The sequence below is a fragment of the Lolium rigidum genome, chromosome 6, assembly GCF_022539505.1.
Source record: "Lolium rigidum isolate FL_2022 chromosome 6, APGP_CSIRO_Lrig_0.1, whole genome shotgun sequence".
Classification (NCBI taxonomy): Eukaryota; Viridiplantae; Streptophyta; class Magnoliopsida; order Poales; family Poaceae; genus Lolium; species Lolium rigidum.
The window spans coordinates 68,735,911-68,750,689 of NC_061513.1; the positions used below are offsets into that span (position 1 = coordinate 68,735,911).

General features: G+C 42.4%; 1 protein-coding gene across 1 annotated transcript; it reads left to right on the plus strand.

Moving 5' to 3' along the window:
- Positions 1 to 863: 863 nt before the first annotated feature.
- On the plus strand, positions 864 to 11,174 carry LOC124660759 (sterol 3-beta-glucosyltransferase UGT80B1). The gene is made up of 14 exons (XM_047198575.1): positions 864 to 1,059; positions 1,788 to 1,921; positions 2,652 to 2,894; positions 3,619 to 3,730; positions 3,932 to 4,102; positions 5,129 to 5,192; positions 6,110 to 6,167; positions 6,320 to 6,494; positions 7,436 to 7,566; positions 8,789 to 8,891; positions 9,122 to 9,198; positions 9,996 to 10,043; positions 10,366 to 10,515; positions 10,740 to 11,174. The coding sequence occupies exons 1-14, from the start codon at positions 864 to 866 to the stop codon at positions 10,938 to 10,940; spliced, it is 1,863 nt and encodes a 620-aa protein (XP_047054531.1). The 3' UTR covers positions 10,941 to 11,174.
- Positions 11,175 to 14,779: the final 3,605 nt, after the last annotated feature.

The following is a 14,779-nucleotide window of genomic DNA, read 5'->3' on the forward strand; positions in this document are numbered from 1 at the left end:
GGGCCACCGCTTTGGCTTCGTCATTGTCGATGAAGTTCGCCTCGTCGAAGACCTTCGCCGTGGGCGCCTGCTCCTCTTCAGCCGCCCAATCGTTCTCGGAGGGAGTGGGGGAGCGACGGTGGCCGCGAAGGAGGAAGACGACCCCGCCTCCCCAGCGTACGCGATGAGCGACGGCGACGGAGTCAAGCCTACGTTGTTGTACTTCTGCACGGCGCACTTCTTAGCGCCCTCGGAACGGACCTACGCGGTGTGCTCCTCGACGGAACGGGCGCGAGAGCTTTTGCCTGGACGTGGGCCCTGCTAATCTTTTATGGGCCGGCCGAGTATATAGGCTCTGATCTATGGCCGAAACCAAGCCGAAACTATAAATCATCCATATTTTTACAGTTTCGGCCCAGTTTAGAGATGCTGTAGCCCCTTAAAAAAAAGCAAACGCAACGATGGCTACTCGCCAGGCCCAGGCCACTCGCCAGGAGGTCCATTGACTCTATTCACCCACCCGGGCCATCACCGTTCTCTCTCTTCAAAGAAAAAAAAAGGTCCACCACCGGATCGGAATCTAAGATCAAAATCTCGTCTTTTTCCTCAAACGCGGCGCCACCTGCCGTTCCTCGCCAGCCTAGCAAAACGCCTCTGCCTAGCTGAGCTGCCCACCTTCTCGGCAACGAGTCAACCTCGCGAGCCGGCAGCCACGCAGTTGCCCGTCCCTCTCCGCCGCGCTCGCGCCGCGCCCCCTCCCAAGTCCCAAGAACCTCGAAGCTCTCGTCTCCCGGCGGCGCGGCCAATGCGAGCGCGGTGCCGCGGACGCCGGTAGCAGCGCGGTCAGGTTAACCAAGTCGTCGTCGGCCACGCGGACAGGGGGTATGAGGTGCAACGGCGAGGCGTCGGCGGGAGAGGGCAGCGGGAGCGGCGACCTTCGGAGGAGGAAAGGAGGCCAGGATATGGTGGGATCCTCGTCGTCCTTCGCGGAGGGGACGCGGGAGTTCGTGCTGAGCACCATGGACGAGAGGTTCTCCGGATCGGTCGACGCCGACGGGTTCCCCTCCTCGCGCCGGGAAGGTTAGCTTCGAGATTTGTTTTTGTTGATCTGCAAGAATTTCATAAAGTCAAACCTTGGTGTAGCCAAGTTCAGTATCACTACCCATGTAAATGTGTGATCGATCCTGTGGTATATAGTATTGGGTGGTTACGATCTAAAACAAGAGCTCGCTTGAGGCTTTAGCCAAGTTGACCTCCTGTTGAAGGGGTGTTCAGGCCCAGGTGTAAACTAAAATGTAGTGTTCAGTGTGTCAAGACAAAAAAAAAAGGGTGTCACGGTGTCAGTCTAGGTGCAAGGACTGGATACAGAGGCAACGCTTGAGATGCAGGTTGGCCTGCTCTAGCCTTTTGCTCCTGCTATAGAGAACTAATGGATCGGGTTATCATTACATTGTCTAGATTTTTGTTTATATGGTTCATTCCAGTCATGTCCTCTCTTTATGTTTATGGAGTATGTGTATCAAGTTATGGGGTTTGCTTCTAGTTCCTCCTAAAAGAAGTTATCATTGGTTCGAGAGGGACTACAGGACATCATGCAAAATCATGTGTCTAAGATGTTAATGTTGCAGTATAGTTTCCAAATCCATCAGGTGGGTTGATTGATAAAGCCAGCTTGCACTCTATTCAGAATAAAGTCATTTTTTTCTGGTCAAATGTGCACAATAGAATTATGATAGCTTGCTCTGTATGTGTATTTTTTGCTCTGAAACATCATTTGCTTATAGTACTATTATTCTGGTCTTCAACAGTATTCGGGCATAGCAAATCCACAACTGCAACTTTTCATTCTTTTAAGGGGCGAGAGCATCCATTTGTAAGATCCCACTCCGATAGGTTGCTTAAGTGCGACCTCACGCTGGATATGCTATCAGAAAATGAGAAGGTAAGCACATCCTTTAATACCTCTCTATTTTACGTCATTGCCCATTAAGTACATCGTTGACACACTGTCAAATTGTCAGTTTGTCTGTATTTTCGTAATTGATGCAGTAGTTTCATTCACCTCATGATATATTTTTCCCTGGAGAAAATTCTCGATGTATTGAAGAGGTAGAAAGAATAGTCAAGCCCAAGGGAGCTGCTTACAACTCAACGCAAAATAGAAAATTAGTGCACATCCCAGTCAGCTGGGAGAACAACTCGCAACCGAAATGCACCCGCACAATTCCATTGTCGCGCCTTGTCTCTCAAAAAAGCAACCTAGGCAAACGTGGCTGATAGTCGGAGTTGGTGATGATGCATATATAGCTGCAGTTATCGCTCTATCTACTCTACTTTATCTCTTTACTTTGTGCTAGTTATGTTGGTGCCGGTAATGGGTTGATCTGGGTTTGGTGTGCGGCTTACCACAATCTGGTGGAGTAGAGCTTGGCTTTAGTTGAGGAGAATTTTGTGGACATCCAGGAAGCTACAGTTCCATGTTCTATCCTAATGGAAATGGCATCTTGCAATAGCAAGGTTTTTTCCCTTTCCATTGTACTTATCCAGGGTTACAATAACATATTCACATGTCATATTGGACCTACAAATAGCAAAGTTCTATACTCTGTTGGGTTTTAGCCTGTTTGCTCCTACTATGTGTTATAATTATTCTTTGTTGTTTCTTCTTTCAGATGAAGATAGTTGAGAAGTTGGTAAAGATCCAGAAAGATGGTACACTGGAGGTAGATTTGACACGTAGTGCCCTTGTTGCCTCTGAACTCTCAGAGATCGATGCTTTTGCTTCTGTGCAACGTGATGCTGAAGAAGTCACATCTGGATTGAGAAAGTCTGTGCCAAAGTTGAAGATTGTTATGCTTGTAGTTGGAACACGAGGGGATGTTCAGCCATTTATTGCATTAGCTAAACGACTTCAGGCAAGTGAACTTGCAAACCACCTATTAGAGATTCCAATAAACAAACTCGCATTAATGAAAACGCATATGATATTTCAATATGTTGCTAGTATGCACACAAATTAATTGGGAGTTCCAATAAACAAACTCGCATTAATGAAAATGCATATGGTATTTCAGTATGTTACTAGTATGCACACAAATTAATTGGGAGTTCCTATCACTATTTCTCTGGAATCTTTAGAAGATGGAATCATTACTGTCTGCCCAGCAGTCTATTATGAGCGAGCTGATGCCTGTTTGCTATTCTTTGAAATCCTTAGAGGCTCTACTGCTACGGTGATTGCGTACTCATCTGCAGCTCTACACAAAATTTGACATGTCCAACATTTGTGTAGCACTAATTTTACATGCATAAGGTGTTCTCCCCAAAATTAAATAGCAGCCTCGTTAACTTGTCATTGTTAAAAAGAAAAAAAGTGAGTTTGTGTTCTTACATGCTTGTGACTAATCTGGCATCATCTACCTTGGCAGTGCTTGGTTTAATTCCCCACTAGCTGTTCACAAAGAAGAGAGAAACATATGTACTTATGTTCGAATTTTCAATTATACAAAATAATCATGATATCTTACAGGATCTCCACAAAGATGAAGAAATATATGTTACAAAATCCCTCCGTTTTCATTTGTACCTGCTACATCAGTCTATGTTCTTCTTCGTAATAAAAAAATGGTATTTTCGCAGGAATTTGGTCACCATGTTAGATTGGCATCTCATGTCAACTTCCGTACTTTTGTGAAGTCAGCTGGTGTTGATTTTTACCCATTGGGTGGTGATCCCCGTATTATGGCTCAGTGTATGGTTTGCTGTCTATTGACCTTATATTATGTATATTGTTAGAATGGCACTGCATATGATAATCCAACCTTTTATTTAATGATGAAATAACATTGTCCCTTAAGAAACAAAATACATGCAATTCTTAAGCAAGTAGATTGTGTAAGAATGCATGCACATACTCACATTCGATTTGTAAGGGGTGCATTTTCATCTGCAGACATGACAAAAAACAAAGGATTTTTAATGCTTGCGCCCAATGAGATTTCTGTTCAAAGAAAGCAGGTCAAGGAAATCATTTTCTCTCTTCTACCTGCATGCACAGAACCTGATTTGGATACTGGAACACCTTTCAGAGCTCAGGCAATAATAGCAAATCCTCCTGCTTTAGGTGGGTCTGTCCGTCACTACACTCCTTTATTCCATGTTGTAACATTTCTGTATACCTTTGCTAACTCAGTTAACATGTTTTCCAAAAAAATACATGTAAATTCTCTTTAGTTGTGTGGTTAGACGGTGCAGAATATACATCTGTATATGGAATATAGTCATATTCGTTATGAACTTTGATATCATCATTGTTCCATTATATGTGCAGATTCCTAATTTCTTAAGTAAGTATTGCCTCTGGTTACCTATGTTAATCATAACATAGAGACTACTTTATACATTAAACTCGGTTGGCTTGTAACGCAGCCAAGATTTTTGAGTCGCGACTCAAAAGTTAGTTGCCAGCCCTGTGATTTGGTGTATAGTCGATGAAAGTTGCTGTATAGTCTCCATAAGTCGCTGTATAGTCATGAATTGCCGTGATTTTGAGAAAAAAACGACATGGCACCTATACAGCGACTCAAAAACCATCACGCAGCAATTCTGGTTTTCTAAGTTAATGGGACTACTTAGTATTTTGCATTCATTTAAAGCCAATAAGTCTGCTGTACAGTTCTTGATTTGTTCGTGCACACCAATGTTTTATTATGTCCAACTTTACTTGCTTTTACCCTGATATCTTCAATATTTCAATGAATGCCACAATTGAGATGTACCAGTATGTAATTTTTTCGTAAGACACAAAAAGAAGACAAGTCAGTGTTCTCAGTACAAGTAAGTAAACATGAGGAATCCTTACTACATGTTCAGGTTTGAAAGTCTGTGCAAGCTGCCCACTATCCTACAAACATTAACTACATGGAAAACAACACCAATTTATAGAATGTGCATCAGCCTCAGATTGGATGTTCTTCTCTAGTTGTGTGTCTTCTCCGTTTCACTGAAGACTGAATTATTTTTTCCTTCAAATGGTTAATTGACCTTATGGTGTATGTAATCATTTACCTTTCTGGCATGTGGCATCTTGTGCATCATACAGCATGTATATACAGTGTAACTGAAACTTTGCATATTGCTATTATTTCAGGACATCTGCATATTGCTGAGGCACTTGGGGTACCTCTACACATCTTCTTTACTTTTCCATGGACGTAAGTCAAACATTTCACAATCTTAAATATGTCATCATGTTTATCCAGTGAAAACATTTACATTGATTTTTTGCGTGTGTCTCAGTTGCCATTGGTTGTGTTAGAAACTTAGAATAGTGCTCCCTCCTTATAAGTTTATAAGGCATGAACGTGTTTCAAGACTAACTTTGATAATTTAAGTTATATGCCACAAAACAGGTATTACCATCTAATTCACATTTGAAAGAAGTTTCAAATTGTATTTTTATCGCATATAATATAACTCATATATTATTGATCTAATTGATGGTCAAAGTAAATCTTAAAATATCTGGGTGCTTAAAAACTGAAAGGGAGGGATTTTTTCTTACTATGAAATCCCTCTGGAACTGCTCATATTATACCACCAGAATATACCCAAAGTTACACTCTTTGTTCTGTTTACTTGTCTAACCAAGAATAGTTTTCCCCATCCCTTAAAGTATACTTCAACAGCTACCATAGTAGACTCCTGGGGAAAGTCCATTGATTAGTGAGGACTATTATTTGCAAATTATAATTTCAGTCAAGAAACTCACTTCCTGTGCATGTATTCGTAATCTGATTGTTATACCTTTCCTTCTACATCTGCTAATCTAATATCTAAGTAACCTATAGTCAAAATTCACTAATCTTGAACTTTTTACTAGATATTAAGCATGTCTCTCATGCATGTCAGCTTATCTCTGGCTACAGTGCTCACAATGTCATGTATTCCCAATAGAAATTGTATTCACAGTGTATCACATAGATTGACTTAATGATACTGTAAAAAGTAGAACACTACTGTACATTTTAATAAATAATTATGGTTAACTTTTTTTGAACTAATATTTATGTTTTACTGTTTAAGTAAGGTTGTTATATGTGTTTTCCTAATTGCTAATATTTGTAGGCAGGCCAACAAATGAGTTCCCTCATCCACTGGCACGGACGCCTCAGAGCGCAACCTACAGGGTACAGCCTTAACTTTTCACTATTGTGTGCATGCAGTTTAAACATGTAAATTGGTCCCTTTCTTGTCCATGACGATGAAATTGTTCTATATCTATTTTTTCACTCAAGATATGGATATTCAGATTCTGACATCTTTACCCCCTCACATTCAGCTATCTTATCTTATTGTGGATCTAATAATCTGGTGGGGCACAAGAGGATTCATAAATGATTTCAGAAAGAAGTTAAACTTGGCCCCCATAGCTTACTTCAGCACATACCATGGATCCATATCACATTTACCTACAGGATACATGTGGAGTCCTCACCTTATGCCGAAGCCAAAGGGTATCCTGATATTACTTTATTTAACTTTGTGATCTTCACTATTTACGAGTTAATGAATTTGAAATTAATTGTTCACATGTTTAACCATTATGCAACATGCTTCTACATTTTTCTGCTTATGTTGGGTGTAAATCCATGCATCTACTATCTTTAAGTATTCAGATACATTCCTTTCTGGTCTTAAATTTGGCCAAAGTGCATCTTACTTATTAACGTTTGAGGGGACAAAACTCTTCAAACTTTATTTTGGGTTGATGAAAGGTTATGTACCCAAGGATCCACCAAATAAGCATCATTGGGAGCATTATTACCAGTTGAATCGGAATGGGTGAAAGCTAGAATGCCCAAGCAGATGATTGAAGTTTTGTCTAATTGGATGGGTTCCCAGAACTCGAGGTTTATGCTTCATGTTTCGAAGGAAGAGGAGGATCAGTTGGTCATGTTTTGAGGAAAATCTTCCAAGGTTCAGGAAAGCGGAAGAAAGCGTCACTTATGCGCGCTGAAGCACATTGCGGAGGCCTTCCGCATCGATTGCATAAGCGCTTAAGCGGAGAAAAGCGGAAAAAAGAGGAAAAAAGCGCCGCTTATGCACGCTGAAGCGCTAAGCGGAAGGCCACCGCACCAATTACGCTTAACGCTTTCTTGAACCTTGAAATCTTCCAACGAGTCGCTCTATCCTGTTTCTTAGCTGGGCCAGTCCTTGACTTCTGTTTGCAGTTTTTCTCATTGGATCCTTAGCTCTTACTGTTGTACATTATATTATATTATCAGTATGTATTTCAACAGGGTCCTTCCCTATTGTTTACATAAAAATGTTGTGTTTTAGATTAGTCATTTGCTAGCTCTAGCTGATGCAAACAGATTGTTCTTTATTTTTTGCAAATTTTATGCTTTAACAATCTGTTTTATATTGGCTGTATTAACTACATTCTTGTCTGCAGACTGGGGCTCTCTAGTGGATGTTGTAGGATTCTGCTTCTTGAATCTTGGCACAAAGTACCAACCACCACTACAGCTTTCACAGTGGTTACAACAAGGGCCTGAACCAATATACATTGGTTTTGGTAGCATGGTATGGACCCTGTGCAAAAATGTATTACGATGATTCTAAAACAGTTCAGTAATCTTGTATTTTATCTCATTTTCTATTATATTTATCAATTCTACTGTAATGCATATCTTTTGGTACCTGGTATTACATTTTGTTCTACCGTAAAAAGTTACACCCCTGGTTCTTTGGTTCCTTGAAGGCTTGAACTGTAGTTATCTTTCTTGAACATGTTTTCACCGTTCTTAATCGCAAGTTCGCATCCCAATATTCTTCATCTTTTTTCACATAGTAAACATACTATTTATCCAAGACATATATTTATATCTTTTACTTAGTTTTATGAAGGATGATGACACGCTTCACCAGTCTAAACCTTCAACAACTCAAAATCATGCTAGTGGCCGTACTTAGTTTTATGAACGACCATACTGAGTCATTATGATATCATTACTAATCATGTAAATGTATCTGATACCGCTTAAATATTGGATAACCTGCCTAGATTGTAAGATCAGATGTCTTCGGCTTTAGTAGGAGAGTAATGGAATTGTTGATTCATCCCTTCATGAATATATATTTTTTCTTGGTCATTTGTACCTAGAAGAAGCATTCAGAGAGGGAAAAAACAAAGTTAAAGCACCGAACACACCTAACGGCAAGACCCAGAAACCAGGAAGAAACCAAAACAGCCCTTGGAATTTTGTTTACTTTCCAATCGAGCCAGGACTATCTGGTACTCCATATAATTTTTTTTCGAGAAAACGCAAAGGACCTGTACTCCATATAAATGGAGGTGCATGTGTCTTGCTGCCTGCTGCTGCTCACCTTGGTGGCCACGTCGTGGGTTATGGTTGTGGGTTGGCATGTGCGTCTGAGGCGCAGCACTGCTTCGGGCAGGTGAGTGAGGGAAAATGCTCACAGAAGGAATGGGGGAGGGTTTGACCTGAGTAAGATGAGTTACCAGGCAGGACTAGCCGAGTGGGCTGCGTGAGACTGGAAAATCTTGGCTTGATGGCTACATATGCACTCATTTTTTGGCACAAAATCGAACTAGCGCTGACCTTGATCCCCTCCCCTACTCCTGGAATCATAACAACGTCACTTCCACATCTGGTTTATTATTACTCTTCCAAAATTAAAATGGGCTAGTAGAATATTGCCAGACCTATTTTGTCTGCTTTTGTTTTTTATGTAAGAGTATAAATATCTAATTCTTATTATGTGGTTTATTTTGTGTTTGAAGCCTCTTGATGATGAAAAAAAGGTCACTACTATCATATTGGATGCTCTAAGAGAAACAGGACAGAGAGGAATCATTAGCCGTGGTTGGGGAGATCTTGGAAGTTGTAAGTGCCTATTAATCAATTTAACAACCAGTGTTCATATTGTGCATACCATATTCTGATATATTCTGTAGCATGCGAGTAGTGCGTACGCGACCATATGGGCGCTCTTCTATAGCATTGATGTTTCTTACATTTCGTAGAGATTTACGAAGGTAGTTAGAAAATAGTTACTCTTCGTTCACATTTTGTCCATCTGCCTTGTTATTTATTTGTCCAACTTGCGCCTGCAGTTTCAGAAGTTCCAGTTGACGTCTTCATTGTGGAGGATTGCCCCCATGACTGGCTGTTTCCTCGCTGTACTGCAGTAGTGAGTTTACTATTTCAACACCACCGTTTGTTGACTTGCAGGAAATTTCATGAAGTGATACCAGCAGGCTATTGAATTCGTGCATTCTTGTAATGCCAAAAGAAAAATAAAAAAAGTTATGGAAGAACTTTTCTCTACATGTCAGAAGTCATAAATTAGTATCATGTCAGCAGCTCATTCATTTTTAACATCATGAATCTTTCTCGCTTACAATTGTTTTGGCTGCTGGAGAGCATCTAGTGGATGAAAGCATGCATTGAACGATAAGTTTTCTTCTTCTGTGTAAACATGACCTTTCTACTTCATGTATGTGCGTAACTTTTTCGTGGTAACAACTTGTATAAACAGTTATTAAATTTATTTAATACTAAAATCCTCGAATTAGCATACAGTATCAGACATCACCAGTATCTAGTAAGATTTTTTTTTTGGAGTAACCTACATACTAACTTGACACATTTCAGTTATGTTAATATCCGTAGTTTCTGAAAATCGAACTAGTGATGCGGGCGGTTTGTTGGTTGGACCACCATCTTGGGTGGTCTGACTGTTTTAATAGACTATTTCGATGTTGAATGCCTTGTTTAGTCAACACAGCAATTCACCACAGCTAATAGTGCTAACTTGGAATGTTAGGGACATGTTCTGAAGAGCTTCCTCCTCTTATGCTTATATTACAATAGTATTCTGCACCAGAATTTCTGATTCTAATTTTGCTTCGGACTGTCTTCTGAAACTACATTGTACTTATGTTTCCGCATACACATTACTGATCAGGTTGTATGTTTGTTTACCAGGTCCATCATGGTGGAGCAGGTACCACAGCTGCAGGCCTGATTGCTGGGGTAAGCTACTAGCCTACTAGTCTGCAGTACTAATAGAGGTTGAAAGAACATAAGATGTCTTAGCACATGATGCCCTTCGGAATTTTTTGGCACAAAACATGGTACACACCAGTCACCACTGGAACAGAACCAGAGCACGTGACGTTCATAATGAAAGGTTCATCTGACAAGATAATCTGTAATTTTTTATCCTGATGCTTGCTATGCACATCATACTCAGTGTACAAGACCTTCAATCTGCTCTAAGAAACTTACATTTCCTTATCATTCAGTATCACCAATCTTTTGTGACTGTCCTGACTACTCTTCATGCTCTTAACAGTGTCCAACCACCATAGTGCCCTTTTTTGGCGATCAGTTCTTCTGGGGTGAGTTAATTCATGCACGTGGTGTGGGTCCTGCACCTATTCGTGTAACAGAGCTTACTACGGAGGGCCTTTCAAATGCAATAAGATTCATGCTTGATCCTGAGGTAGTACTCCTTTTCATGCTCTTGCTCTGTTCTCTTTTTCTAGTCACTTATGATGTGTTCATTTGTCATCTTTCACTACATGGGGAATTATATGCTACTAATCTGAATCTGTTTAAGGGGAGATATTTAATAATCTGATAATCTTATGATATATAAACACATTCTTTGGTAATGAGCAGACAGATATATTGTTTTAACTGGTCCATTCATGTACTTTCGTGAAGGTGAAATCCCGATCAATGGAATTGGCAATAGCAATAGGGAATGAAGACGGTGTTGCGGCTGCTGTAGATTCGTTTCACCAACATCTGCCTTCAGAACTTCCACTTACTCCACCTGCCATGCCTGTCGAGGAAGAAGGGCTGGACCTGTTTCAAATGCTTTCTCGATATCTGGAGAAGTGTTGCCTCCCATTCAATTCTTAGTTGTTCATAGTGTAGATATCAGTTCAATTTATTTATTTATTTGTGTGACTAGGGAACAGAAATGGATGTCTTGTAAAAGTTGGGGAAGTGAAATAAACTCTGGTTCATCACCCTGGGCCAATCGCACACTTCCCCTTTTCCGGTGTTAATATCACAAATAAGGGTGTGTTGTAGCTTCATTGTACATGGTCAGGGAATTACCATTGAATTCATATTACATTTGTTTTGCTGATAGGTGCTTGAAACTCGCACCGCGGAGAATTATTTTTTTAAGCAAGGCACTGCGAAGAATTATTGTACTCGAATGTTTTGGCATTGCTACTTCCAAGAGGATGTTATGATCGTTTTCGAGGTTGTGAAGTCGACAATAGTTTGCAACCGTTTGCCAAAAAGACTTGTCATTTTTAAGCTTAGCAAAGGTGTAGCAGGTGCTAGAGCATCTCCACTTGCGTCCCCAAACGACTAGAGCATTTCCACTCGCGTCCCCAAACGACGCGCCAGATCAGTCGTTTAAATGACATTTGGCAAAAGCGTCAGGTTGGGTTTAAATGACATTTGGCAAAAGCGTCAGGTTGGATCGTTGGATCGTTCATTTGGAGGCTGCTGCCACTTCGCACTTCGTACCGTGTTTGGGGAATGTCCGTTTGCAAGACAATACGGTGAGGATTAAAGTTTTTATTCAAATTTTGTTATATGTTTACAAAACTGAATGAAAGTTGCTAACTTCAACCTAAAACCTAGTCTACTTGCCGTCTTTCGAGGTGCTCGACGTGTCGTCATTCCCCTTCCTCCTCTGATGCGCTCGTGCCCGCCGCTCCTTTCGAAGCGCAGTATCACGCGCTCGGCTTTCCTGCGCCTCCTCAAGGAGCCTCTACCTCTTGGCCACCATGAAGAGGCGAGGCACCTGCTCAGTAGGTGCATGCTCGATGGAGATTCCGATGATGTGCTGCCATGTGGCGTCAAACTACTACTCTCGGGCGCGGGGGTCGTCCTAGAGCTTCTTCAGCAACTCGTAGGACTTGACGATGGCCTTCTGCTCTGCCGACTTCTCCTCCGGGTCCAGCCCGTCACTCCAGTCCTCTAGGTCGTCGTTGTCCTCCTTCGCCGGTGTCGCCACCTCCCCCACCGCGTCAGCCATGAACAACGTGTCAAGGTCCGCGAACTCCTCCATGTCAGCCTCGTCGAGCTCAGGCTCAACCGGCGGCGGCATAGGTTCTTCCGCCGATGGAGGTGGATGTGGAGGTCCCAGAGCGCGGTTGTTGCGACCCAGTATGGAGTACGTCGTTGCATGGCGCTGCGGCATTTTTTGTGGTGATGGAGGGGTCTTGTGCTACGGCGGCGACTGTGGTGGCGATAGAGAAGGAAGGGGGTTTTATAGGCCGATGTGACTCGGGAAGCGGCGGAGAAAGGGCGGGAAGGAGGGCTGCCGCATTAGGGCCGTCGTGACGCGTTGAGAAGATGCAGCGATAATGGGACTTCTCACCTGCCTCCACCTCGAAAATAGTTGCTACCATTATGGAAAGTTGTCGCTGCGTGATTTGTGTCGATGACAACCACTCGCCACGCCGCCTTCGGCATTGTGTCCGGCGCGCCCGTAACGAGTATTATGTAGCGGGGATGGCATCAGGACGTCGAACACGGTATTGAGCCGCACTGGACAGAAAAGATCTTTGGGCCAAGCGACTGCGCACTTATCTATCCAGCGCGCTTCAAAAGTTCGTTGAGAATGCTTTGGGAACATGACTGGAGATGCTCTTAGCCGATGTTTTGGAGGATGTTTACTTCTGAAGCTAAGACGCTAACCTGATCTATGTAGCCCTGTTAATAACCGCGCCCAATCTATAAGAGTCTCCTCCATCATCTCTAATGGCAATGGATGTTGCTGCTGGAGTTCCGCGCTGTTGCTGGAACGAGAAAGTGGTATCTGCCCAAGCAACCGGGCGACGTCGATCCCAAAAGCTGTGTGGCCCAGAGAAGGAAATGTTGGGTCGTAAACACTAGACATTCGGCGGAGTCGACAAAATAAACAGATCGGCGTCGTTGCCGTCGAGCACCACCGGCTCGAGGAACACCACGGCCACCGTCGGCGGAATCGGAAGGACCAACAAAGCGATGGACAAGTTGAGACCTAATTAATGCCCCAAGACGTAGGTCACGGTTCAGCGCTTGAATCAATAGATAGCACTAACGAAGTATCCTCCTTTACAAAATGTAGTGTATATAATTTTTTTGAAAAATCAAAGGAGGTAAAGTTTGGGCAATTATGTAGGTGTAGATAAAAATATCAACATATAGATTACCAAATCAATACCATTAGATTAGTCATGATGTATATTTTTATATGGTATACATTTGGTTTTGTAGATATAGATAATTTTCTCAATAAGCTTGGTTAAATTTTACATGTTTTACTTTTTAAAAATATATTAATTATATACACTACATTTTAGCAAGGACATCTTATGAACCTCTTGTCTGTGTTGCCTCTCAGCGCCGCCATGGGTGCCTCATCCGAACCTGTCATTGGACTCTCCATGGCGCGACTCTGCACCCATATCTTCACGAGTTCATCAACTTCGACTAACTCGATCATGGTGTTGCCCACCGCCCACCCTGCACCGTACATGCACCACATCATCACAGGCTAAACCAACTTCAAGCTCGATCTCGCGGCAAACAACTACTCCAAATGGAAAGAATTCTTCCACTTCGTTCTAAGTAACTTTCATGTGCAACACCGTGTCAAGAAGGCGCGCGGCCCAAATGGCGGCATGAAGATGCCACCATAGTCCTCTGGACCTATGCCAATATCTCCAACGAGCTGCTCACCGTCATCGATCAGTTCCACCCACGCAACACTGCCTTCCAAGTCTGGAAGCTCCTACACACGTATCACGGTCTTAACTCACAGTTGTCACACACAGTGAATTAGAGACAAAATTCATTATATTTTGAATACAAGAGAAGAGAACGTTGAGAAGGGAGATAAACAAGAGAGGGGAAAGTAGTCAAAGCTACAGCATACATCCATCATACCCGACCCCCCGCTATCCCAGATTACATAGGCCCGGTGGCCTTTGCACTGGACAGAAGCAGGTTAGTTTCTACATGGTCCGACCTGACCGCTTCAGTCATTGCCGCCTGGGTCCTTGTCGGGTGCGTGACATTCCTCTCCACTTGCTTGCCTGAAGTGGCGGATCTAGCACGATATGTCAGCAGGTGAATTCGGATAATCTTCAAATAGTCTGTTCTTGTTCTCCCAGGTAACCCAAGATGAAGGCATATTAGACCACTGAACAAGGACCATGATGAATTTTTTTGTTACCTGCTTGAAGTTCTTTAGTGTCCACAATGGCGAGAAGAACAGTAGCTTCATCCATGGAAACACAATGAAGAGGAAGATCAATCTCAGTTGTGACCTGAGTTCGCAATGCAGGTTTCAAGAGGGAAACACATACCACCAGATGATTCTTACTGCCTTGGGGATAGTGGCCATCTATGGAGCTTGGCATATCTGGAAAGAACGATGTCGTAGGGTGTTCCAAAAGTCTTTCATGCCTGAACGTCAAATCCTGGAGCTGATGAAAGATGATTTGTTTCTCCTAGGAGCATACTTGCATGAAAGGGAAGGAGGAGACGAGCCAGGCGCCCAGCCGGATATCAACGATTAGTCATTTTTAGAGCTTAGTTTGTTGGCATTTTTGTTTTTCCCTTTGTCTCCATGTCAGCTAGTTTCTCTCTAGCCTGTCACTGAATTCTATTCTCCTACTTAATTGATTTGGCAGAACACCTGCCGTTTTCCCTCCAAAAAAAAGATTGTAACTGAATTCTATTCTCCT